The following is a 26095-nucleotide window of genomic DNA, read 5'->3' as shown; positions in this document are numbered from 1 at the left end:
CAATACGGTAAAGAAAGCCCTCAGGACACAAGGCCTTGCTGAATGAAAAAGATCGTAACAGGGCAATGGCAAACCCTGGGCCAGGCTTCTTCAAAAGAGGCCAGGCTTCCTCTAGTTGGGAGCCCGCGCTTAGCAATTGGCTTCTCCATTGGTGACTCCTCCCCTTCTCCCTGCCCGCACCTAACCCAACCACCAAAGATTCACTTTCCTCAAGCTAGTCCTTTACCAAAGGGAGGCCTGGTACAGATTCCAGCGAGGGAACAGGCCTACTCTATAGAGAAGGAAGATTCTTCGGCTCCATGGGCCATGTGCTTCAGTCAGGTTTCTGCCTTAAAAAAGAGAAAGCCCACTGGCTGCACATCCCTGAATGAGCATGGAGCTGCTGCACAGCAAAAAAAGATCTTCCCGGGGCTGAACCCTAGAAATCTTAAGTCCAGATATCCCCCTTGGGGTAGAGAAGACAGTCCTGCCACTGAGGCCTTATTCTAGTCAAACCTTGTCCTTACAGAGAGAAGGGGGAGGAACGTATACACACAGCACACTCCGAAGAGAACTTCCTCTTTTCGGGAGGTCATTGGAAGTACTATTTAAGTACTATTTAAACACTCAAGCCTACCAACTCCATAGGTCATGACGTCAGGACTACTACATTTCCACCCCCCCCCCCCGCTCCAGCGCGAATCCACACAGGCGCAGAGACGTTCGCATTGCCTTCTGGGATTCATAGTTTTTCCCCCATGAGGTCTGCGCTCCGGAAGGGGGCTGTCAAGGACTACAAGACCCAACGTTCCAGAGTCCTGTGGGAGGAAACGATGGGAGAGTGTGGGTGTGCCCTCCAGTTTAGTTAAGCAGTAGTTTGTGCCTGAGCTGAGAGGGAATCCCTACTTGAATCACTGGCTCGCGTGGAGTGGTGGTTCCGGAAAGGGAGAGGCGCATTCACTGGAGAAGGAGCTTCTGGTCTCACACCCCTCCAGGACATGCCCCGCGAGTCTGCGGGAAGTGGCTGCGAGGCTGTCTCCTTGCGCAGGAAGCTGCTCTTACCGCCATGTCTTCAGACTTCTTTCTGCAGCCTCTGGACGGCGGTCCTCGCGTGCCCGTGGGGCCGGGGCAGACTGTGATAGGCCGCGGGCCGCTCCTGGGAGTAAGTGTGGGAAGTACTCCAGGGCGCGGGCCGCCGGAGTTTGCTAGGCTAGAGAACGCCAAGCCTCGGACAAGGTTTTACAGGTTCGGGGCAGCACGTTTTCAGTAAACGTTAGTCGACTCACAGACATTCTTGGTACCTCTAAAAAGTACCGAATGAGGCAACATCATTATCATCCTATCCGGCTGGCAAAGAAGGGCCAAGTCCAGGTTGAGCTAAGTTCGATTGTAAGACGTAAAACGTAAACCGACCAAATAAACAAAACCGCTATCTTTTAAGGGCTAGTAGTTACTCTAAGGGTTAACGTATGTTGATCTACAAAGTGTACAATATGTACAGTACTGTATGGCCCATTACAGAGAAGGTTGGTCGCCCATTGGCCTCCCCTACGCTAATTTCTTTCATTCCCAGGTCTCTTCTACAGGGCTGGTGAGCCTTACCGTTATAATAGTAGTTCTTTGGGCAGTATTAGTAGCTAAACCTTAAGTGGTCCGGGTAGTGAACCAGCCTAAAGAGACATTCTAATTTGAAGGATGCTTCTCATCAGCCTCGTTCGGATGAGGAGGTTGGAGTATAAACTGTTCATGAAAAGGTGATACATACACGGATGGCCTCTAAGCTGTGTATTCCTTACCCGCTTTAGGAAGGCTAGGAACCAGAACATTTGCAGACTTCACTATGCAACTGTGCTCGGTGGTAGTCAACCATTTAGCATTGCCGCGAGACATATGATTTATAAAGGTCACTCTGGAGAACCTGCCGGTTGAGTGACACAAGGGTCTGGAGAGATGGGTTAGCCAGTAAGAGCCTGTAAGGTCTTACAGAGGACTGAGTTTAGTTCCCAGCTGCCTGTAATTTGCCTCTGCATATCCCGACACACACATATACCTGTATAATAAATAAAATCTTAAAAATCACACAAAATCTCTGTTTTAAGTGAGCATATGATCTTTTTGATTGGCCACATTTATAACTATTTTCCTAAGTATATCTGTGCCCCCCTCCCAATCTTCTATAGTGTACCACTTTGGCACACTGCTTTGCTGTGCTGATGATAGGCATACAAAGATGAATGAGGCACACAGGGTTCCTGCCCTGCAGGTGTGTTTTCTCCTGGATTAAAGGAGCAGACCTGGCCAGCTAGTTGTCAGGGAGCAAGGAGTGTTGTCAGGCTGGCCAAGTTTCAGTGTCTGCATGGAACCATTAGTATTCGCTTTAGGGCTATTTTGGGAGTAGGAAAAGTGGTGCTTTGAGGCTGTCTTGTATGTTGACTCTAAAGGGAGGTTGTGTGTGTGTGTGTGTGTGTGTGTGTGTGTGTGTTTGTGTGTGTGAAGAAACGTATGCATGGCATGGTATTGATGAAGAAGTCCAAATGTTGCCCATCACTCTGTCTTCCTCAAGATGATTATTTAAATCTTTTGGTAACATCTGTTGCTTTCCTTTGTAGACTGCACAAAGGTTGGAAAGAGTTTCCTAGGCCGCTGTCTTCTTTTGAACGTTGAGGTTAAACCCCAGTCAGCTTGTTCTTCAGGTAGCAGTCAGATGGCAGACGAAGCTGTTAGCTTGCTTCAGAGGAGCAAGAAATCCTGTTGCCAATGCAGACAACAGGATTTGGCTAGGAGAGGGGTGATTCTGGCCCATGTTCTATAGCATGGCAGTGGATTTAGAGTTTCTTACAGCCCTGTTAATATGAGATGAGCCCATCTGAGGACTGGTTTGTAGAAATGGTAGAGGCTGGAGACTCAGCCAATTGTCTGGTCAGAAATTTGACCTTTTGAAAAGCATCTCTTTTTGGGTTCACGTTCTTTTGGAAAGGTGGATTGGCATTTTTTCCCACCTGAATGGTATCTTCTGTGTTCTTGCCCCGTCTCCGGATTCTTCTCTCTCTTCTTCCCCATTACACATGCTTTTTCTTCTCCAACATACACTGTGAGATTGGTGTTTGTGTCTTTCTCCAGCATGTTGGCCAAAGTGTTTTGTAATCTCTGTCTCCTGGTTGTGCTTTCGATGTTGATGGGGTTTGCTCCAGCTTTGACTTCTTGGAGGATGTGTTGGTATAATAGGATTTAGGTTATTTTAAATATAATTGGATTTTAAAGAGAGGGTCTCACTCCAGAGCCCCAGCTGCCTTTGAACTTGCAGTTTTCCTGCCTCACTTCCAAGAGCTGGGTGTATAGGCACGGATGTATCCAACAAAAAACTCCCCTCCTCCCCGTCAAGAGCTGATGTTTGTAATGAAATAAACCATGTGTCCACTAGAGGTCCCACTATACTTTTGTCTTACTCAAAATTTTTCTTCGTAGTGTTGAGTTTACTTAAAAGATAGATTGCGATAAAATAGATCCATTATTGCTTATGGATAGTATACAAAAGGAAAGAAACCTCAGATGGACTATTAGAGGAACCATCTTTATATGTCATGGTTTTATCACGGCATTTCTCTGATGGTTAGAAAATCCATTTGTGGAGAAGTAACAGTGAGATCTTGACATTCAGGATAAAAACAGGAACTCCTTACACTGAGCTGAAGAGAAGCTTGCATTTCTGTGATTGCTTCTGAGTGATTCCACATAGGTGTAGTCACATGTGGATGCTTTCTCACATGCATCGTTTGTTTTCATTAGTAAGAGTAGGGATTTTGAACACTGTATTCTGAGAGTGACGACCAAGTTGCTTAGATCCTCTGGGCTTGCAGTGCCCAAATATGTAAAAAGAATAATAGCCGCAGCAGCATTGTGTGTGTGTGTGTGTGTGTGTCTCAGAATGTAGGTCAGCAGTAAAGCGCTGGTTCTGGCCCACCCAGGTACTCGCCACAGAGCAATGAGGGGCCTCTGAACTTTTTTTTAAAGTTAAGATATTTACTTCTTTGAAATAGCCATATTTTAAATGAACTTTTGAAGATTGTTTTTCTTCAGAAATTAGTTTTTAAATTAACTATTTTTTGGGGGGAAGAATTACTTTTTGTGGTCCTCACACAATTGTGGCCTGTGCATTTCATGCTATTAAATGTGTAAGTACTATGTGATCTTAAAAAATGAGTACAGATTTGTAGCAGTTTCAATGCAGCCTTAATGGGTTTAATTTTATCTATTCATTGCTATAGTTTGTTTTGGGAGATAATGCTGGTCCTACTGTACGTAATGCCAGACTCAGCTGGGTGTGGTGGTACACGCCTTTAAAGGCCAGCCTGGTCTACAAAGCAAGTGCAGGACAGCCAAGGCTACACAAAGAAGCCCTGTCTCAAAAAAAAAAAAAAAAAAAAAAAAAAAAAAGCCAGACTTCAAGTCCTTGATAGTAAGTGAACCAATCATATAATCAGAATATAGTCAGGAATAAAAGAGTTAATCCCAATTATTACATTTACAATGAGGTGGAAAGGATTGCTTTCAGCATTTAAAATATAAGCAGTTTGGAACTTTGATGTAAATAATTTTGAGTGTAAATTGACCATTATTAACTCATAACAGGAAGTAATTATATTGAAGACATAGATGCTGATCTCTTCTTCATTGTAAATGTTTGGTATGGACTGCTTCCCTCCTGCCTTATTATTATTATTATTTATACTGCCGTGCATGGCCATAGAACAGAAATTCAGGTTGCTTGATCTGTGTCTGCTTAACCTCTGATCACAACCCTTCGAATTTAGCACTTAGTTTAAGACAAGCTAAATTTTTGCTGAGATGTTTTCTGACCAGTACACATAGGATATACTTTTCTTACTTGTAGATTTTCTCAGTAGGAACCCTCTCTAGCTGTGTCTCCTGTGTGGGAACTGGGAGCGTTTGGGGATGTGTAGACCGCCGGCTGTTTTGGTAGTCCTTTGCTCTTGTATGACTTTGGTAGGTCTCCTCCTGCCCGCACTATGGCGTTATCTGTTGCATGAGGGCAGTTATTTGACATATAATTATTGAGTTTCTAATATTTTTACTGTCTAGCCTACTAATTGCATAAACATTGCTAAGGGTTTTGTTTATCTTGGTTGTATTTGACATTTTCCCCCTTATTTGACATTTTTTCCCCTTGTAGATAACAGACAAAAAAGTGTCTAGAAGACATGCCATTCTTGAGGTGGTGGGAGGCCAGCTTCGGATTAAACCAGTGAGTATGTTGATTTATTTGAAGTCTTTGCCTCTTGCCCTTCTAACACTGACTAGAGAAGCCTGTTTATTCTAAGGCCTGGAAGTAGGGAATTCATGTCAGAACCCATTCTCCTCATACTTGCAAGGTATCTAAATAGTAAACTGCTTTTGCTCATAGTACAGAGCAAAATTTGGATGGCTAGATTCATGGAAGATGATTGCCTACATGTAAATTATAATTTTGTTCATAACTGGATATGCCAAATAATTCCCACAGAAAGCCTGTAACATGGGTAAGCAAGTACTTCTCACATGAAGACCTGAGCTCTGGTCCCTAGCACACAGGTGGGAAGCCGTGTGTCTGTAACCAGCGTGGAGGGGAGCTCAGCCAGTGTACCTGCAGCTGCCTAGACAGCTGGCCTGGCTAAAAATGGCGAGCCCCGTGTCTCAAGAGAACGGAGAAGGATGGGACCGGGGAGATTCTCCTCAGCCTCCAAGTAGTGTGTGCAGCATGCCCTCTCTCAACAGAGGAAGCCTGTGGCTATGCAATGCTCAGTTTCATGGCGTCAGACGTGGTAGTGCGTAAGTTCACTCAGTGTTAGAGGAGTTTATCAACACATTCCTATGGCTCTGTGTGTAGAGTTGAGTATTTTCTGCGTCTTGTTTTGTGGGTGATTTTCATTGGAAGTGTTTTCTTCAGGCTGCACTTTCAATTGTAAGACCTGGGGTCTCACAGCTTAGGAGTTCAATCGCACCCTTCCCAGAAACTCCCCCAGACCAAGACTCGTTGTAAAAGCAAGAGGTTTATTTACCATTGTACAATGGGGTCACCCCCGCTGGTCAGCAAAGAGTGGTACCGGGAGACAAAGGCCTTTAGGTTTTTAAAAGAAAAATTGCGGGAAATTTGAAGTTGGAGTTTTGGCAATTTAGGATTGGATGAGGAAGTTATAAAGTAAGATAATTGGTTAGTCTTAGGAGCTCAAGCTTGGCCAGTCCTGCCAAGTGTGGATGCAGCTGCAATTGAAGGTGGGGTGGTTAGCTCATCCTTGAAGATTAGGGGCTACAGACTTTTGGCTGGAGGTCAAAAGCTACTCAGAAGAAGTCTAGGTTTGTTGCTAAGAAACGCTATCTCAAGGACAAGAGTCTGGTCCTTCTTTTGCTGAGTGAAGGTCATTGCTTGCTTGCCCCTTTTTTATATCTGTCCTCACAGATAGGGTCACATGTCTTTACTCTCTGGAAAGGTACTAAGAGGCTTTAGCTTAACCTGGACCTAAAACTCAAAACTATAGGCTTTAGAAGACATATAGGTTACAAAGTAAGTCTAACCCTTTTACAAATAATTAATCGTCTGAGCACCAGTGCTTTGCAGGGCTGACCCTGAGACTGCGTAGCTATTCTGTTCTAGTTGCAAACTCCATCATATAGGAGAATGAGGTGTGTGTGAGGGCCCATTCACTTTGGAGTAGCTTATTTGGTGGCGAAATGAATACGATGGAACTAAATCCACTGACTTTGGACGTGTAAGCCATTTTTGTATTTCCACCCCGTCCCTGGCTTGTGTCTACTTCTGAGCTGTGCCCTAGACCTGTGATCTCATTGTTTCTGTATTTCATCTATTTTATAAGTCATTACTTCAATTCGCACAGATTTTTACATAGTATTTCCTTTTATTATACATTGCTGAAACTGTTGTTGCAATAATAGCCTTTTAAATTTACTACTGGGAAAACTTTTAGGTAGAACCAAAATTACCCCATCTCGACCCCGAGTAAATAACATTTTAAAGTTTTGTATTTTCCTATGATGTACCGAATGCCTCGACTTTGTGCCAGTGCCACGGTCAGCACGCCTGGTGTTCGTGTTGTTTGTCTCTGGGTCTTGGATTTCTTTTCTTAGCTGAGATTGCTTAAGCTCACTGAATATGGCGAGTTGGTGTTTGTGTCTCTGGTGTTTACTGTAATGCCTAGAGTGTAACAGGCTCTTAATATAGTTGAATGTCTGAGTCAGTGCTGTGCTGAGAAGTGTAAGGTGGAATTTCTGGAAGTAGGTATATCATGGGTTTTTGGAAATGTACTTATTTTTCAGTATCCAGTTGCTAATACCCTTCTAGTGAACTACCATGGCTCAAAATAAAGAAGTTGGTTGTTACTGAAGTACCTTAAGGGAAGATTAAGGGGGATTTCTATTCCTGTTTCTGATAAAATGGTATTTGTTTAGATTTACTTGGGTCAGAAAAGCAAGGCTGGATAATAATACATCTGGTCCCAAGTGAAAGATTTGTGACAACACTCAATGTTCTGCAATATTTAGATCGATTACTTTGTAATCGATGGTCATGAGAGGAGGAATATACACTAATACTTTAGTTTTGGGTTGGTAGATCCTTTAAGTGTTTTTTTTAAAATTTTTTTATTTAACTTTTATTAATTACACTTTATTCATTTTGTATCCCCCCATAAGCCCCTCCCTTTTCCCCTCCCGGTCCCCCTCCCCCCCTTTCTGCATGCATGCCCCTCCCCAAGTCCACTGATAGGGGAGGTCCTCCTCTCCTTCTTTCTGATCTTAGTCTATCAGTTCTCATCAGAAGTGGCTGCATTGTCATCTTCTGTGGCCTGGTAAGGCTGCTCCCCCCCAGAGGGAGGTGATCAAAGAGCAGGCCAATCAGATTATGTCAGAGCAGTCCCTCTTCCCATTACTATGTAACCCACTTGGACACTGAACTGCCATGGGCTACATCTGTGCAGTGGTTCTAGGTTATCTCCATGAATAGTCCTTGGAGTATGAGTCTCTGGGAAGTTCCTTGTGTTCAAATATTCTTGTTCTGTTGCTCTCCTTGTGGAGTTCCTGTCCTCTCCAGCTCTTACTATTTTCCACTTCTTACATAAAATTCCATTCACTCTGCCCGACAGTTGGCCATCAGGCTCAGCATCTGCTTTGACAGTCTGCCGGGCAGAGGCTTTCAGAGGCCCTCTGTGGCAGGTTCCTAGGTTGTTTCCTGTTTCCTTCTTCTGGCTTTCAGAGGCCCTCTGTAGCAGGTGCCTAGGTTGTTTCCTGTTTTCTTCTTCTGGCTTTCAGAGGCCCTCTGTAGCAGGTGCCTAGGTTGTTTCCTGTTTTCTTCTTCTTCTGATGTCCTTCCTCTTTGCCTTTCAGGATGGGGATTGAGCATTTTAGTTAGGGTCCTCTCTTTTGCTTAGTTTGTTTAGATGTACAGATTTTAGTGGGTTTATCCTATTTTGTATGTTTATATGAATGAGTATATACCGTGTGTGTCTTTTTGCTTCTGGGACAACTCACTCAGGATGATCCTTTCCAGGTCCCACCATTTACCTGCAAATTTCATGATTTCCTTATTTTTCATTGCTGAGTAATACTCCATTGTATAGATGTACCACAATGTCTGCATCCATTCTTCAGTTGAGGGACATCTGGGCTGTTTCCAGCTTCTGGCTATTACAAATAAAGCTGCTACAAACATGGTTGAGCAAATGTCCTTTTTGTGTACTTGAGCCTCTTTTGGATATATGCCTTGGAGTGCTTTGGCTGGATCTTGAGGAAGCGCTATTTGTAGTTGTCTGAGAAAGCGCCAGATTGATTTCCAGAGTGGTTGTACAAGTTTACATTCCCACCAGCAGTGGAGAAGGGTTCCCCTTTCTCTACAACCTCTCCAGCATGTGTTGTCACTTGAGTTTTCGATCTTGGCCATTCTGATGGGTGTAAGGTGAAATCTCAGGGTTGTTTTGATTTGCATTTCCCTGTTGGCTAATGAGGTTGAGCATTTCTTTAAGTGCTTCTCTGCCATTAGATATTCCTCTACAGAGAGTTCTCTCTTTAGCTCTTTTCCCCATTTTTTAAGTGGATTACTTGGTTTGCTGCTTTTCAGACTCTTTAGTTCTTTATATATACTGGATATGAGTCCTCTGTCAGATAAAGGGTTGGTGATGATTCTTCCCCAATCTGTAGGCAGTCGCTTTGTTTTGATGATGGTGTCCTTTGCTTTACAGGAGCTTTTCAGTTTCATGAGGTCCCATTTATTGATTGTTGCTCTTAGAGCCTGTGCTGTTGGTGTTCTGTTCAGGAAGTTTTCTCCTGTACCAATGAGTTCTAGGGTATTCCCCACTTTTTTTTTTCTAGCCGATTTAATGTATCTGGTTTTATGTTGAGGTCTTTGATCCACTTAGACTTCAGTTTTGTGCAGGATGATAAGTATGGATCTATTTTTATTTTTCTACATGTAGACATCCAGTTAGACCAGCACCATTTGTTGAAGATGCTGTCTTTTTTCCATTGTATGGTTTTGGCATCTTTGTTAAAAATCAGGTGTCCATAAGTGTGTGGGTTTATTTCTGGATCTTCTGTTCGGTTCCATTGATCCACCATTCTGTTTCTGTGCCAGTACCATGCCGTTTTTATAACTGTTGCTCTATAGTACAGCTTGAGATCAGGGATGGAGATACGTCCAGAAGATCTTTTATTGTAGAGGATTGTTTTAGCAATTCTGGGTTTCTTGTTATTCCATATGAAGTTGAGAATTTTTCTTTCCAGGTCTGTAAAGAATTGTGTTGGCAGTTTGATGGGAATTGCATTAAATCTGTAGATTGCTTTTGGTAAGATGGCCATTTTTACTATGTTAATCCTGCCAAGCCATGAGCATGGTTTTGTTTACGTATCCATTCTGTTAATCTGTGTCTTTTTATTGGAGTTGAGTCCATTGATGTTGAGAGAGATTAATGACCAGTGGCTGTTAGATCTCTTGATTTTGATGTTGGCTGTGGTCATCAGGTTGTGTGCTTGGTTGCTTTTTGTTTTACTGAAGTGAGGTTATTTATTTCCTGTGTTTTCTTGAATGTAACTAGCTTTCTTGGGTTGTATTTTCCCTTCCAGTGTCTTCTGTAATGCTGGATTTGTTTGTAGGTATTGTTGAAATTTGTTTTTGTCATTGAATATCTTGTTTTCTCCATCTATGAGGACTGAGAGTTTTGCTGGGTATAGTAGCCTGGGCTGACATCTGTGTTCTCTTAGGGTCTGCATGATATCCGTCCAGGCCCTTCTGGCTTTCATAGTCTCTGTTGAAAAGTCAGGTGTGATTCTAATGGGTTTGCCATTATATGTTACTTGGCCTTTTTCCCTTGCAGCTTTTAGTATTTTTTCTTTGTTCTGTATACTTACTGTTTTGATTATTATGTGGCGGGAGGATTTTCTTTTCTGGTCAAATTTGTTGGGTGTTCTGTAGGCCTCATGTATTGTAATTGGCCTCTCCTTTAGCTTGGGGAAATTTTCTTCAATGATTTTGTTGAAAATATTTTCTGGGCCTTGGAGAAGGGAGTCTTCTTTTTCCTCTATACCTATTATTCTTAGGTTTTTTCTTTTCATATTGTCTTGCATTTCTTGGACGGTCTGTGTCAGGAATTTTTTGGATTAAACATTTTCTTTGACAGATACATCGATTTCTTCCATTGTATCTTCCACACCTGAGATTCTTTCTTCCATCTCTTGTAGTCTGTTGGTTATGCTTACTTTACCTCTGTAGTTCCTGTTTTCTTCCCTAAATTCTTCCTCTCCATTATTTCCTCCATTTGTGTTTTCTTTAATTTTTCCAGTTCTATCTTCAGATCTTGAGTTGTTTTGTTTACTTCCTTCACCTGTCTGATTGTATTTTCCTGTTTTTCTTTTAGTTCCTTCAGCTCTGTTTCTTTTATTTCTTTCAGTGATTTAATTATTTCTTCTCTGAAGGCCGCAAACTGATTTGGCTGATCTTCCTGTACTTCTTCACAGATGGCCATAATCTGCTTGTCTTTAACTTCCTCCATTTCTTTATGAATAGCCATGATCTGTTTGGTTTTATCTCCCTCTAATTCTTTATGTATTTTATTTGTTTCCTCTATTATCCTCTTCATCAACATAGATGTAAGGTTATCTTCTTGGTTTTCTATTATGCTGGGTTGTCCCAGGCTGCTCGCTCCTGGGTGGCTGGGTTCTGGAGATGCCATATTGCTCTGTCTTTTGTTGGTTGGGCTTTTACGCTGACCTCTACCCATTGGGCTGTTTTAGGTGTTGGCTGTTAGTTTCTGTGCTTCCTGGAGTCCTGAGGTAGGGAGAATCCCCTTGGCCGGAAGATGATTTTTACTGAAGGAGGCCTCCTCTGCTTTTTGGGTATGGGCACTGTATGGCCAGTGTTTCTCAGGAATTGCCACTGCTCACCTCAGGTGTATAGACCTGAGTAGGAGCTATGGTCTTTGTTAGTTGGGGGGGGGCTCTCCTCTCACCCGTAGAAGTTCTCAAGACGGTTGCCCCGCTGCTGGGTTTCTCATTCTGAATTTAGTGAGCTGTTGTTGTTACACTGTTTTCCAGTTATAGCCCTCTTGAAGATCCTGCTGATTCCCTAGCTGTGGGGTTTTCTCCCAACAGGGAAACTCAGCCTGTTATCCTGGGGCACACAGTTCTGTTCGGGAAGGTGAGAGGAGCACCCAGCAAGTCTCTGGGCCAGGGGCTGAGTGCTCTGCTCGGGGCCTGGAGAATGTGTGCCTAGGTTGAGTTGGCACCTGGGGGTGCCTCTCTGGTCTGGATGCTGTGCAGGCCTCTCTAGGCTGGCACCTGAGGGCTCCTCTCTAGTCAGGAGGCTGGGCGCCTCACTCTGGGCTGGAAGTTGTGTGTCCCTGTCTGGGATGTTGGCTGAAGGCACTGACTGCTTTGGTCCAGAGGCTCTACGCTCTGATCTGGACTGGCAGTGTGTGTCCCCTTCTGGGCCAGATTGGGGACCGCCGTTCTGTCTGGGATGGTGAGTAGAACCCGCAGGCACAGACATGTTTGGCTCTGCCTTTCTGGCCTTTGGGAGTCTGGGCGTCTGCCTAAACTGGAAAATTTTCAGGAGACCTTTTCGGGGTGGGGGTGTCGGCTGAGTGCTCTGAGATCAGACCAGCCATTCCCCTCCCTGTGGGTTTGCACCTGACAGTGAAACTCAGTCTCTGGTGCCCTGGTGCCCACAGTTCTATCTGAGGCAGTGAATCAGGCGCGCAGGCAGGGCTCTGTGCCGGAGCCTGGGTCCCCAGCTCTAGCTCTGGGCTGACTCCTGGGGCGCCCGCGGAACCCGAGTCTTTTCCAGGGGATGTCTGGGTGACCTAAGGTCGGTTCCAATCGTTTCCTGCACGATGGAGTTATCTCTCGACTAGAGATTCCAGTCCCTGATGTTGTGGTGAGCACAGTTCATTTTGGGACAGTGACCAGAGCCCACTGGCCTGTGGCTCTGGGCTGGGGCTGGCGACCAAGCGTCTGGCGGAACCGGGATCTCTTCCGAGGTTTAGCCGGGTGAGTTAAAGCTGATTGAATCCCCCACCGTGGGGTATCCTCTCACCTGGGAAACACAATCGCTTGTGTTTTATGGCCGTGAGTTCTGATTGCTGGTCACTGTGCTGATCCTGCTGTGCTGCTGCTGAGAATGAGAGTCCTCCCGGTGCCATCATCTTGCCCCCTCCGTAGGTTCCCCTTTAAGTGTTCTTCATGATTGGATTTTTTTTTTTAAATGAACTCAGACCTTTCTGGATTGTATTGTTAATATTCAAATCCTATTGACAGTAATATGTGCAGAGAAATAAACCAATATAATTTTTACAACATTATATATACATAATATGTGGTAATATATTACATAATATTACATTTATTTGTTGTGTGTGTATGTATGTGGGGATGTGTATATGTGTGTGGGCATGTGTGTATGTATGTGGCATATGTGTGTGTGTGTGGGAGTGTGTGTGGCCATGTGTGTGGAGATGAGAGGACAACCTGCAAGAGTGAGTTATCTTTCTCAGGAGGGGAGTGCTTTACTGCTGAGCCATCTCCCTGGCCCCCAGTCTTGATTACTGTTATGCCTCCTGTTGTTTGTGCATCTTTGCTTTTGCTTCAGATAACAGCTGAAATATTTCTGGTTGCAGAACAGTGAGGTGACCTAGTTAAGAGCTTAGCATGTCTGTTTGTGAAGGAGTTGATCAGTAGGATTACAAAAAATTGAATAAATCCCATGTGTTTTAATTTTTTTAACTGAATGCTAAGAACACCTTTCAACGATATTTAGTTGCCAATAAATTTTTTATATACATTATTACATAAATACATTATTAGGAGACTATCCTTTTTCCTAAAGTGTGGAGAGCTCAAGCCTATTTAAAACTTCCCAGTGTTGTTAATCTCACTGTAAAACATAGAACGGTTAAACAAAGTCTATCCATCCATCCATCCGTCCGTCCATCCATCCATCCGTCCATCCATCCATCCGTCCATCCATCCGTCCATTTACTGTACGTGGTGTTTTGTCTGCATGTACGTCTGTGTAGCATGTGTATGCAGTGCCCAGGGAGGCCAGAAAAGGGCTTTGGATCCCCTGCGACTGGAGTTACTGGGAATCAAACCTGGGTCCTCTGCAAAACACAGCCCATACTCCTAATCAGTGAGCTATCTCTCCCATGCTAGAATATTCCCTAAATTAGCTCGTCACAGTGGAAAGCGCGGAGGCATTCTCTCACTTTTTTTGGCTAGGTAAGGGCACTGATACATAGATGTGCCCTGGATGTGCACAAGTAAAAGTACAGTATGTTAAGGGAGAAATCTCTCTCTGAGTTTTTCCAGGGTTCAGTGAGTTCCATTTCTGAGGAGTTAGCAGTGCTCAGTTAAAATTGTTTCCTTTGAAAACATACTTCACCATTACTGAGTCGTTAAATTAGTCCTATTCCAGTCACAAGGCAACTATGTAGGATTTCACCGGTACCTTCTGAATACTAGACTGTAGTAGATATATTAGAAACTGGAACGAAATTTCTTTGGGGCCAAGGAAATGATTGTTTTGGCGGGTAACAGCACATGGCACACAGCCTGACGTCTTGAGTAGACCCAGGTCCCGAGTGAATAGTTCAGTGATGTGATGGTAATCTCAGCACTCCCACAGAGCAGCTGAGACAGGAGTGCAAGAGCTGTGTGGGAACAGCAGGGTGGGAGAGTGAGCGCTACCTCCACACTGTGGCACATGGACAGCCCCTCACGCACAATAAATACATTTGAAAAAGTAATGAAGATAGAAAAATAGAGTTTAAACAGTAAAGCCTTTCAATTATAATTATACTTCTGTTTATCTTCTAAATTTTACTTAGGATAATTTTCTTTTTAGGAATTTTTCAGGAAATATTATTTTTAGACATAGGAGAAAGAAAAATATCTTTTAACCTTTTTCTTGGTATTGTTTTTGGAAACTTGGCAGTGTGTTTAACAACTTACAGTGTTGAGGTTCTGGAAAAGGCCTGATCTTGTAGAGTCAGCAACTTTTGGAATGGAATTAACCCTATAGAGTAAGTTTTTCTCCATTTTATTATTTCTGATTCATGTTTCTAAACTATTAGATATTTTCTTTAAGAAAAAAATTTTTTTTGGTGTTAAAACTGTTGATTTATCTGAAGGAGTTTTAGCGATTTAGTTGAATAAAAGATTAGATTTGATTTGGGACAGAGATCGTTTTGTGTGGGGATGCCTCTGAACCTTAGAATCTTAACAACTCTTCTTTTGCATAGAGACATGAGGGGAGGGGTTTGTGAAGACATCCCATTTAGGGCTGAGTGCTCCAAAGACTCCCTGTCTCCCTGTCCAGCTGTGGGTGGGTCTGTGTTAATTGGCATCTACTGCAAGAAGCAGCTTCTGTGATGAGGGCTGAGTGGTGCTCTGCTCTACAGCTCTAACAATATATTAGAAGTCAATTTGCTGCTCCAGCACAGTGGTTCTCAACCTTCCCAATGCTGGGACCCTCTAATACAGTTCTTCATGTTGTGGTGACACCCCAACCATAAAATTATTTCACTGATACTTCAAAACTGTAATTTTGGTACTGTTATGAATCATAATGTAAATATCTGATACGCAGAACATCTGGTATGTGACCCCCTTTCGGCCCCAAGGTTGAGAACTTGTACCTTAGCAGAAGTAGTAGGTTTTCACGTCGGCCCATGATCTACCTAGTCTCAGCCTCTTCTCTACTTTATCAGCGTCAGGTGTGGGGCTCATCTCCGGAGTGGGCCTTAAATTAAAAAACAAAACCAAAGGCGTTAGCTCCTGGGACACCTGTGCTACTATGTCTCAGGCAGATCTCTGCTGTGGGCCCTAGGGTTTATAGCTGGTGACATTGTTGATACTTTTCTCCTCTGGTAGCATGCAAAATATGTTTCAGCACCATGAATGCCAGTCAGGAAGAGCGAAACTTCTTGTTGGGCACCAGCTCCATGTTCAGTGCCGTAAGTAAGGTACGCCTTCAGCCTTACCTGAGTCTTGGGAGGAGGGTGTGGTGTAAGTGTCCCCTTTAAGGCGGAACATTCCCAGCCTCTCATTCTCTGCACCCTGTGGGTCTCTGTGTTAATCATCATCTACTGCAAAAAGGCACTTCTTTGAGGCTTGAGAGATGCACCAATCCCTGGGCGAGGCGGCAAGTCATTAGGAAATGATGTTGAAGAAGCCACACATATCTACTTATTAACAGACGCATCTTAGTCTGTTTGGTATATTCTTCACAATAATGCTCACATTTGGGTTTATTTGCAAATTTGTTAGCATGAGGTAGTTATAGTATTTTTGTTATAGTTTTATTTGTATGTTTTGCCTAATTTTTAACTTTTTAAAAACTAAGATTGTATGTAATTTGATATATATTTAACTTAGTAACTAATATGTATTCAAGCCTAACTTAAAGGATCAGTATACTTCCTTGTGATATCATTTTTTACTTCTGAGCTCTACTATATAAACAGCCTAAAAAAAGATTATCAAGGAACATTAATCCACTTTTCTTGTGGGTGGATTTGCTAACAGCTTGATGATTTGGTATTTTAAACCAAGCTTTGTGGATATATTATTGCACAAATGATGATGTTCTCCATTCTTAGGCAGTCATATGTATATATACATACATACACACATACACGCATACATGCATACACGCATATATATATATATATATATATATATATATATATATAAAGATGGCTGGCTAATAAAAAATAATGAGTGACTAAGTTGGTATCCTAGGGAAGTTGTTGATGGTTCTAGGAAAAAAATAATTTAACATGATGTGATAGAGGAAGAGGTCATAAGAAGAGTTGTTCTGTATTAGAACATTTTGAAACAAATCATAGATTTTATATTGTTTTGTTTTTATTACTGTAGATTGCATCATTTAGTAAGGCTTCTTTCAAAACCGGATAGTGAAACATGCTGTTTGACTTATAGAAATAGCCAGTTTTACCCTGTTTACATTTGAGGTTTTTTATTTCGTGTGTGTGCGTGTGTGCATGTGCGTGTGCATGCGTGTGCACGGCACACTCACGAGGCTCAAAGGACAGCTTGCTGAAGTCGGCTCTCCCCTTCCATTTGGCTCCTGGGGAGTGAATTCAGGTCCTCAAGCCTGGCGCACCTTTATCTGCCAAGACTTCTCACCAGCTTGTTTTTGCAAGTTTTGAAGTGTGGTTAGAAGGTATCTTAAAAATTATTTTTGAAGAAAGTATCTTTGCTAATTGGAGGCAACCAATGCAAAAATAAAATCTAAAATAATTAATGCAGTAATAGTTGTTTTTGATATGTGTTAATTGTGATTTCAATCTAAATGATCTTCATGGAAGGAGTTTTATTTAAAAGTAAAATTGTAGGGGCTGGAGAGATGGCTCAGCTGTTAAGAACATTTGCTACTCTTCCAAAGGATCCAGGTTCAAATCCCAGCACCCACACAGCAGTTCACAACTGTCTCTAATTCCAGTTCCAAGGGATCTGACATGCTTAACCAGATATACATGGAGGCAGAACATCAATGTAAATAAAACAATTTTAAAAAAGTAAGCAAAGGACCATGCATGGAGAAAAGCTAGAACCCCTGCACAGATGTAGCCCATGGCAGTTCAGTGTCCAAGTGGGTTCCATAGTAATGGAAACAGGGACTGTCTCTGACATGAACTGATTGGCCTGTTTTTTGATCACCTCCCTCTGAGTGGGGAACAGCCTCACCAGGCCACAGAGGAAGACAATACAGCCACTCCTGATGAGGCTTAATAGACTAGGATCAGAAGGAAGGAAAGGAAGACCTCCCATATCACCCATATCAGTGGACTTGGGGATGGGCATGTGTGGAGAAGGGGGAGGGAAGGATTGGGAACGGAGGAGGGAGGGAGCTACAGGGGGATACAAAGTGAACAAAGTGTAATTAATAAAAATTTAAAAGAATAAATAAAGTTTACAAAAAAAGTAAAGTTTTTCCAAGACAACTAAAAAGAAAGCAGTAATTAATACTTGAGAGGTTTGATCATCATCTGCCTCATGGTTTTTTACTCTGAATTGTGTCAGAAATTATTAAAAGGTGCTGCTGCCAGGGACAAGTGTGTTTTGGACAAACAGTGGGGACCCTTCCCTATTGAGAATTATTCACTTTTTCTTACCCATTGAGTAGTTCATTTAACTAATTGATAATTTTGCTTGTTATATTGGATTCCTTCAGAAACAGGAGGTAGATCCCCCTTTCATGTGTAAATGATTATGGTACTAGGTGCCAGGCTTGCTTAAAAAAAAAAAAAAAAAGTGTCATTTTATACTTAATTGTTTTGATACCAAGATTGTCGATCATCTCATATTCAGTCCTCATTTTTTCCACACTCCTGCTGCATCGCTGTATTCTTTTATTGATTAGATCCACACAAATCCGTGTTTCCATCAGTCCTCTGAGGAGAGCCAGCTCTCGCCGATGGAGACTCACGCGTGGTGCTGGTTGCATCCTGGGGATAGCTTTTCCTTGTTACTCAACAAGTACGCTTTCCGTGTCTTCTCTGCGCAGGCTGAAGTGGAAATGGAGTGTACTTTAAGGTAAGACTGCCTGGCGAAATGAGAGTGAGTAATGGTATTTGTATCTGATGCCTCCGCCTTCAGGTGCTTCAGTGAAAGTCATTCTAGGTTTGAATCTTATTTGACTGCAGTACTCAAATAATTTGTATTTCTGGAAAACGTTTGGCTTTGGAAACTTATGCTTCGTGGTGAGTGCACCAATGTGTGCTGTCTTTTACCTTTGTACTCCTAATGTTTTCACCAAACACAAAAATTAACTGTGTTCCCTTGAATTTTTAGCTTTCTTAATTTTTTAAGGTAGTAATTCTGACTCATATGGCTGAATTTTCTTATAACAACACCATAAAGTACAAAGTAGGAGAAGAAATTAGGTAGCAGAATAACTGTACTAAATCAAGTTAAGAGCACAAATTAGTGGCTGAGCCAGATGTTAGGCAATTATTGGGCTTTGTTTATGAGGCTTTATGTGACAGAGTTCAAATACTAGACCTGAAGAAATTATTGGAAATATTCATTATTTATGATATATATATATAATATAAATATATGTGAAACACACATTTCTTGATGTCACTAATGTTCTCATGTATTTTGGAACTACCTCTGTTTTGCATTGTCTTATCACATCATAACCTTAAGACTGTTGTCAGATCTGTGTTCGTCTGCTTGACACTGAAAAGCCAATACATGGACTTGGTAGAAAAGTGTACTCCACAGCCAGTACCCTAAAAAGTGGAGGGAGCTTTCTTCTCCCCAGAAGACCATCTTGGGGACCTGATACATGGAAGGGCTTATGTAGATGTGGAGAGGAAGTACATGGGCAGTGGTAGGAAGGCCGTGTGCTGTGCAGGGCTTTAGGCAGCATCTGCATTATCAGGCTTGGGCTTTTTCTTTGTCTTTGTCTTTTTTTTTTTTTTTTTTTCCTGACTGGAAACTAACAACTCCTAGGGCTAATTCCTGTAACCCTTCAGACAGGATTATTATTTGTCTGCGGGTTACCCATCCTGCCAGTTCACATGCTCTGTGTTAGTGTTAGTTGATATTCTAGATACAGGATAAGAGGAATGCCATGTTTTCTGGTGTTATCTGAGGGTTGCTACATGGGTTTTAAAGGAAGATTTTAGCAGTGAAGGTCTTCATCATCTAGGTGTTTTATATAGAATGTAGAGGGGGAAGGGATGTAGAAGAAACTCCACCAAACCTAAGTCCTAGGAGTAGTCACTGTTAAGTATGGCATAAGCTTCTTATATTTGAACGTTGAAATCTTCATAACAGTGACTGTGATGGATTCACACTACCAGTATCTCTGGTTGTTGAAGAAGGTGGAGAAGTTTTGAGACTTGCCAAGGGTTATATGACAGGTCCAGGTTCCAACTCTAGTATTTCCAGAATGATGCTCTTACAGACTACCCAGTGCTATACCAGAATGCCTGCCTGTCACTCACTGTGCAAATACCTGGAGGATGGCGAAGTCAACCTGGAACCGTCATATAATGGAAGAGAAAGGGAAGGAGGAAGGGGGAGGGAGAAGAAAAGGGAGAGAAAAAGAGAGTGTGTATTATATTGTAGGATGTTTGTTTTTCCTCCTGGAATAATGACTCATGAAACTCAAAATATATTTACAGATACCTAGGCCATATAGCTAGGCTCTTCTCTGACTAGCTCATAATTTAAAAATAACCCATTTATACTAATCTACATTCTGCCATGTAGCTGGTTACCTCTGCTCAGGTACCATATATCTGACCTCTTCATATTTTCCCAGGTGAATCTTCTGCACCTGGCTCTATCCCAGAATTCTTTCTTCCTGCCGTCTGTCCCTCCTATTCTACCCTTTCCTATAGGCCATAGTTTTTTTTTAAATTGACAGACAATGCGTCCATGCAAGATAGTCTCTCTACAATTCCCCTTTTAGTCCAATAAAAGACTCTTTTTTAACATAATAAATTATATATTATAATAACAAATTATGAAACAATAATGAAAACCATTAGTTAAGACTTACATTCACAGTGTCTAGTCCATATGCATTTGGCAACTTTGGAGAAAGTATTCTAATAGCTATCCTATCTTGATGAGTTTAGAGTTCTGTACCTAGATATTTTGTTTTACAGCTTATATTTAACAAACTAAAAATTTTTAACCTAAAAATATCTTCTTAAATCCTAAATAACTTGAGTTTAATTTTAATACTATAACTATCTAGTCTTCAACCCCATCAGAGACTTGAGGAGGAAATAACATTACCTTAGTATGTAAGAAGTGCAGGCAAACAGCTTCCAAAATAGAGAATTAACAGACATCTGGCTGCCTGGACAGTCTTCAAAATTCCTCCATAACATTAGAGCATCATCTTCAGCCTTCTGGCCCAGTGTATCTGACAGACATATTTTGTGAAGCAGGAATTATGAAGGACTTGTGTACCTTGTCCCTGCAAAGCTTGACAGCTGACTTTATCGCATCCAGTTTGTCCAATTTGGACACCATTCTGTCTGTAGCTGGAGCTAACACAGTTTTGCCCAGTTGAAGCAAACTCCAAAATGGAGGTCCTTCAATGTTCATTTCAGGTTGATTGGGGGTGCTGCCAGAAGCTGACATGTCTCATTGTCAAAAAACCTTAAATTTATAAAAACATCTCTAGAAGCCATATTATGTAGGTCTCTGAGGTTTTTTAAAGATCACCTATCTATCTGTATACATATATGTAGTACATAATTATTTTCTATCTATAGCATATCTGAATAGACAAATGTTGCTTGTTTCTAGCGAATCACTATTTGTTCAACCTAGGATGTATATTTCTGTGATAAACTAGACTATTATATGACATGACCATGAGTTTGATTGACTAAATATTGGCTTGCATTATTTAATCATCCTAAATAGTATGTAATAGCAGCTTTTAAAAGGACTAGAACTAAACATTGTATATTTAAATGAATTGTATAAGTCCAATGTCTTATGTAGAAGTTGGAACATACCTACATTATGTGTATAAAAATAACTTTAAATTTGTATCAATACATAATAATCTAGACCAATGAAAACCTTAAAACTGTATCATTATACAATAATGTATATCAATGTAAAAATATTTGAGCTCTTCAGTTGAAGGGTAGATTCAGCAATCTATTCTCTTATCCCTTTTATCCCTATCTTTTATCCCTATCTCTATTATTGGTATATCCCCCTTCTTTATTTTCAACCCTTCTCACCCTACCTAAGAAAGAAAGAAAGGGTAGAGAATAGAGAGAGAAATCCCTGAGTTTAACCTCTTATACCTTATTTTCTCCCTGACTAAAATAATAATTTCCAACCAATCCCTTTTTAATGACAGCAGACATTTATGAGCATTCATCTCCCTTTGCACAACCAAAAATCGTCCACCCCACCTCTTGAGAATTGTGTTCTCTTAAAATTGCTTCCTGTTATTTTGGGGTAATGTTTGCCTTTTTGGGAGCCCAGGGAAATTGGAAATGGTTTAAAAATGGTGTAAAAAGCTAGCCGTAACATTTGTTGTCCAGTCTCTAAATGCTATGAAAATGCAGTCTTAAATGGAGTCCTGTTTGGAACAGTCGGAAAGGATGGACTGGTCGGGATCAGCAGCTTTCTTTGAGCTGTCCTGGAAGCAAGCTTTGATGAAATACCAACTGCAGCAATCTGAGGCTGAGTCAAGCAGTATGCTTGATAAATAAATAAATAAATGTGTTTCAGCATCTCAGCATCCTGGAGGATGAGTCTTGTCAAGGTCATTTCCATTCCATGGGTGTTTGGTCCTTTTGTTCTGTAAGCATATAAACTCTGCCAAGTAATATACAGTTCTGCAATTATGTATGTATAGAATGTGCAATGTGCACAGATCAGTAAAAGATGATTCTCTGCTCTTTGTTTGAGCAGGTAAAAGACATCTGTCTCCCCTTATGAACCAGTTCGTACCAAACTGCAATATAAACCTCCATCCATGCCATATAAAAGGATGGCATGTACTAAAAAGTCATGAGGACTCTAGCCAACAAGATTTATTGGCTATGTAAAGACATTTAAGTCTCAGTTAGTCTTAAAGCTGTTCCCATGTAGAGGGATCAGCACATACCTACCTGTCTTGGTCTTTTTGATTTTGTTCTTTCTGTCTTTAAGCCAAGATCTTCAGAGATCGGGGTGGAATAGACTTCCTTTGTCAAATCTGATTTCCAACAGTTTGGATGGAATACATAGCATTTCTTCGCCAGTGGAAAGAAATGCAAAATCTTCTCCCCAACATATTTCCCTTTTTTCCATTCTAAACATATATATGTTGATCTAATTCATCAGTACTTTCTAAATTCTAGTGCTTTTTAATTGCTATGCTATCTGTCTCATCGACTTTTAAAATATTTAACGTCAACAAAGCACCATGTAATCTATCCCTGAGATATTCCTTATCCCCTTCTGTACTATAAGCACTTTTTTAAAACTCTTGTTAGATCTCTCCACAATTGCTTGACCTGTATGATTGTAAATTATATTTGTAACATTTTTTATGCCATAATGTCAAAAAATAAAAATGTTGTATTCCAATGGATACACATGCTGAAGCACTATCAGCTTCAATCTGTCAAGGCATTTCCAAGATAGTTGTCACTTCCAACAAATGTATAATCCCAGAATTTAAGGCAAAAGTCCATTGGAATTCTGAGTATGAACTAATGGCATGGTGCGTATATTTTAGTTTTCTAATCTCTGTAACATGAAGCATACAAGCCATTGTATGACCCTGTTCCAAGACCACAGCAATCAGGATCTGCATTCCTAGAATGAATATATAAGACACCACACTTAAGTTTTTAGGGTGGAATGGCAGGGTGAGGGAAAAGTTTGAGGTTTGTACAGAGTGGGCTTTGTTTGTTTTTAATTTAAAGTTTTAATTTAAAATACTCTCATTGGGGCAGTGTGCACAGCATTAGTATTTGTAGACAGCGAGACAGGGTATTCTTTTTATTGTTAAATGTTTAACTCTTGCATAGTTAAAAGACTAGAAAGTATCATCTCTATGCAGTGCTTTTTGCAGTTGTTAGAAGTCTCAACTGTGGTAATTTTTTTTTTTCCCCAATTGAGTGGATATTTAAGAAAAGAACCTGGGCTGGAGAGATGGCTCAGCGATTAAGAGCACTGGCTGCTCTTCCAGAGGTCCTGAGTTTGATTCCCAGCAACCACATGGTAGGTTCCAACCATCTATACTGGGTCTTCTGGCATGCAGCTGTACGTGTAGTTAGGACTCTCATTTATGTAAACTAAATGAATACATCTTAAAAAAAGAAAAGAACCAAAACAACAAAGTAACAGTTTCAAAAAGAAAAGAAAACCCCTGGTCAGTTCTCTTTTCCTTTGTTTGCATACTAGTCCCATGGTCTTAAGATTATATGGTAAGTGTCATTCACAGTCTACTTAGTAGAGCATGTGGCTACACATCACCTCTTAAGTTTTCATTTCTCATTCTTGTTTTTACTCATGTCTATTCATTCTGCCAGAAACACGCAACACCTACACTTTTTTTTTGAGAAGTCAGAGAAGTCCAAATGAGAAGTCATATTCTTGGGTTTGTGTTTAAATAATTAAATGCTACACACTCCACATGGGAGCAGGATTAGTTTTGCACACCTGTTGCATCCTCAGGAGTGGGTGCAGGGTGGGTGTTGGCTCTGTGAGTATCAGATTAAGTGATACTGTGATAAAGATAAGACTTTTTTTTCCCATGGCTAAACTTATTGTTGATGAAGAAGTAACACAGTTCTGCTCCTTGGGAGATTTTCTTAAAGAGAGTCTCAAGGAAAGTGCAATAAATTTTTGTCATTTTTTTTAAACTACTAAAGTTCTTAGTACTTAGATTCCATACAGATAGCTGCTGTTTCAAGTCCTAATTCTGAAGAAAGCAATACAATCTTGAAAAAATTGTCATTATAATGTGACAACATATAACTTGAAAATTCATTTGTAATTACAGAAAAGGTATGGATTTGGATGGGAGAGGAGCTGGGAGGATGTCAGAGGAGTTGGGGGAGGAGAAAATATAATCAGAATATATTATATGAAAAAATTTATTTTCAAAAAAAAATTAAAGGAAAAAATTTAAAATATTTTAATTATTTTAATTCAGCTCCTTTGTATTAGCATGTCTTATGCTAACGTATAAAAATAAGTAACATATTTGAACATAATTTAGATTATATTACCCTTAAGGATAACTTAACTGCCAAAATAATGTTAAGTATGAAGAATATTACCTAAGAACTCATATTTCCCAATATCAGAACCTGCTACAAAGCAGTCATTAAGACAGTGTGGTTCTGGCATAAAGACAGACATGGCTCAGTGGTGTTGAGGGTTCAGAAACGAGCCTTTACTTTTATGGTCTTTACTTCTGACAGGGGCACCAGTACTGATCAAACAGCGTAGAGTCGGTTGTCCAGACAGTACTGGAACAGCTGGTATCTGCAAGGAAAGAGTGATGTTAGACTTTCACTTTATGTCACACAAGAATCAAAATGGATCAGAGACCCGAATATAAAGAGGGGGCCATAGGTTTAAGTCTTTCCCATCATGCCTCAGGTAATGCTTTACAAGTCTAATAGCAACGGATCAGCAGACAGGAGCATTAGGGAAGTTGGAGTTCCCTCCATTTGAAAACACATATGTTTATAAGAACAGTCAAGAAACAAAAAGGGCAAGTAAATGACAAAATACTTGTGAATCATACATGTTTATAACATAGACATGTTTATGTCTAGAGTATATAAGCAGTTACAACCCAACAACACAAGGACAAACCAATTTTAAGATGTGAAACTGATGAGAATAAATATTTCCTAATGTGATCATAAAAAGATAGTATCATTAGTCATTTGGGAAATTAAAGTCAAATCTATAATGAGATACTTTTAACAATTTGAAAAAAAATGCTCATTTATCCACTAGGCAGCTGTAACTACAGGCGTTATTAAATGTTGATGCTAGTATGTGGAGAAATGGGAGCTCTCCTACTGCGTGGTGTTGTGAAACAGTACATGCTCCTAGGACGCCCATATTCTGATAATTCTTTAGACTCTTAAAAATAAAAACAGCTGAATGGCCTTGCACTGCCCCTCTTAGGTTTAGGCTCCCAAACTGAAAACATGTGTTCACACAAAAACATAGACGCAGCTGCTCACAGTAACATCATTCGTAACAGTCAGAGTGGGGAAACAAACCAAATGTCCATCAGCTTTTGAGTGGGCAAACAAATATGGAATAATCTTGGAATGGAATATAGTTCTTGCCATTTATTATAACCCCTGCCATTGGACTCCAAGTCTGTCTTTGAAAGAGGCCATTCCTTACGTTAAAACTACTAAAAGAAAAATTTTAAATTATCAATCAGACTCTTCAGCTGCACATTTCTAAAATCCCGTCTGTTTGGTTTTAAAGGTATATTTATTTTCATATTGTGAGTGTGGTGTTTGCCTCCATGTGTGTATAAGTGCACCATGTATGTGCCTGGTGCCCACTGAGCCCAGAAGAGGGCATCGGACCTGGCGTAACAGTTGTGAGCCATCATGTGGAGGCCAGGGCCTAAACCTGGATCCACAGCAAGGGTTCTTAACTGCTGCTTCATCGCTCCGGCCCCAGCCCATGCTATGGAAAGACTCATGTATGAGGTGATGATGGATGAGAAGCATTTTACTGTCGTGTGAAAGGTGCTTTTAGGCTCTAGTTTGACAGGAGGAGCCCAGCACCCCAGTGAGAAGTTCTCAGAAGTATAGAATGGAACAGCCTCAAGGTTGCCACCACAAGTGTTGTAAATGATATGAAACAAAGTTGTGTTTTATTTTATAGAAACAGCCAGACGCTTGATGAAGATGATGTTTTGAGTGAGATGCACAAGTCCCCTGTGATTGATTTACCTGATAAGACAGCCGGTGCCTCACAGCTGCAAGGAAGCCCCGAAATAACCAAGACCAAGTGTTCTGCCACAGATCCCACGGTGAGAAACTTAAGAAGCACCATTCCG

At 41.1% G+C, this 26095-nt stretch overlaps 1 protein-coding gene across 6 annotated transcripts in view; it reads left to right on the top strand.

Annotated features, from left to right (window-relative positions):
- Positions 1 to 801: 801 nt before the first annotated feature.
- Positions 802 to 26095, top strand: part of Aplf (aprataxin and PNKP like factor) — a 59088-nt gene continuing 33794 nt past the window's right edge. For 3 of the 6 annotated variants that reach the window (XR_009591871.1, XR_009591870.1, XM_060383703.1), the window contains exons 1-4: positions 802 to 1141; positions 5171 to 5242; positions 17921 to 18093; positions 25921 to 26068. Coding sequence is in view for 4 of the 6 variants with exons in the window: in XM_060383703.1 (XP_060239686.1) it covers positions 1046 to 1141; positions 5171 to 5242; positions 17921 to 18093; positions 25921 to 26068 (489 nt within the window). In the remaining 2 variants the exon portion in view is untranslated. Of the gene's footprint in view, positions 1142 to 5170; positions 5247 to 15405; positions 15498 to 17920; positions 18094 to 25920; positions 26069 to 26095 lie in introns of those variants that run through there. The other 3 variants (XM_060383701.1, XM_060383700.1, XM_060383702.1) reach the window with 3 other exon arrangements.

The sequence above is a fragment of the Meriones unguiculatus genome, chromosome 5 (assembly GCF_030254825.1).
Source record: "Meriones unguiculatus strain TT.TT164.6M chromosome 5, Bangor_MerUng_6.1, whole genome shotgun sequence".
In the NCBI taxonomy this organism is placed as follows: domain Eukaryota; kingdom Metazoa; phylum Chordata; class Mammalia; order Rodentia; family Muridae; genus Meriones; species Meriones unguiculatus.
This window is presented reverse-complemented; position numbering and strand designations above follow the sequence as displayed.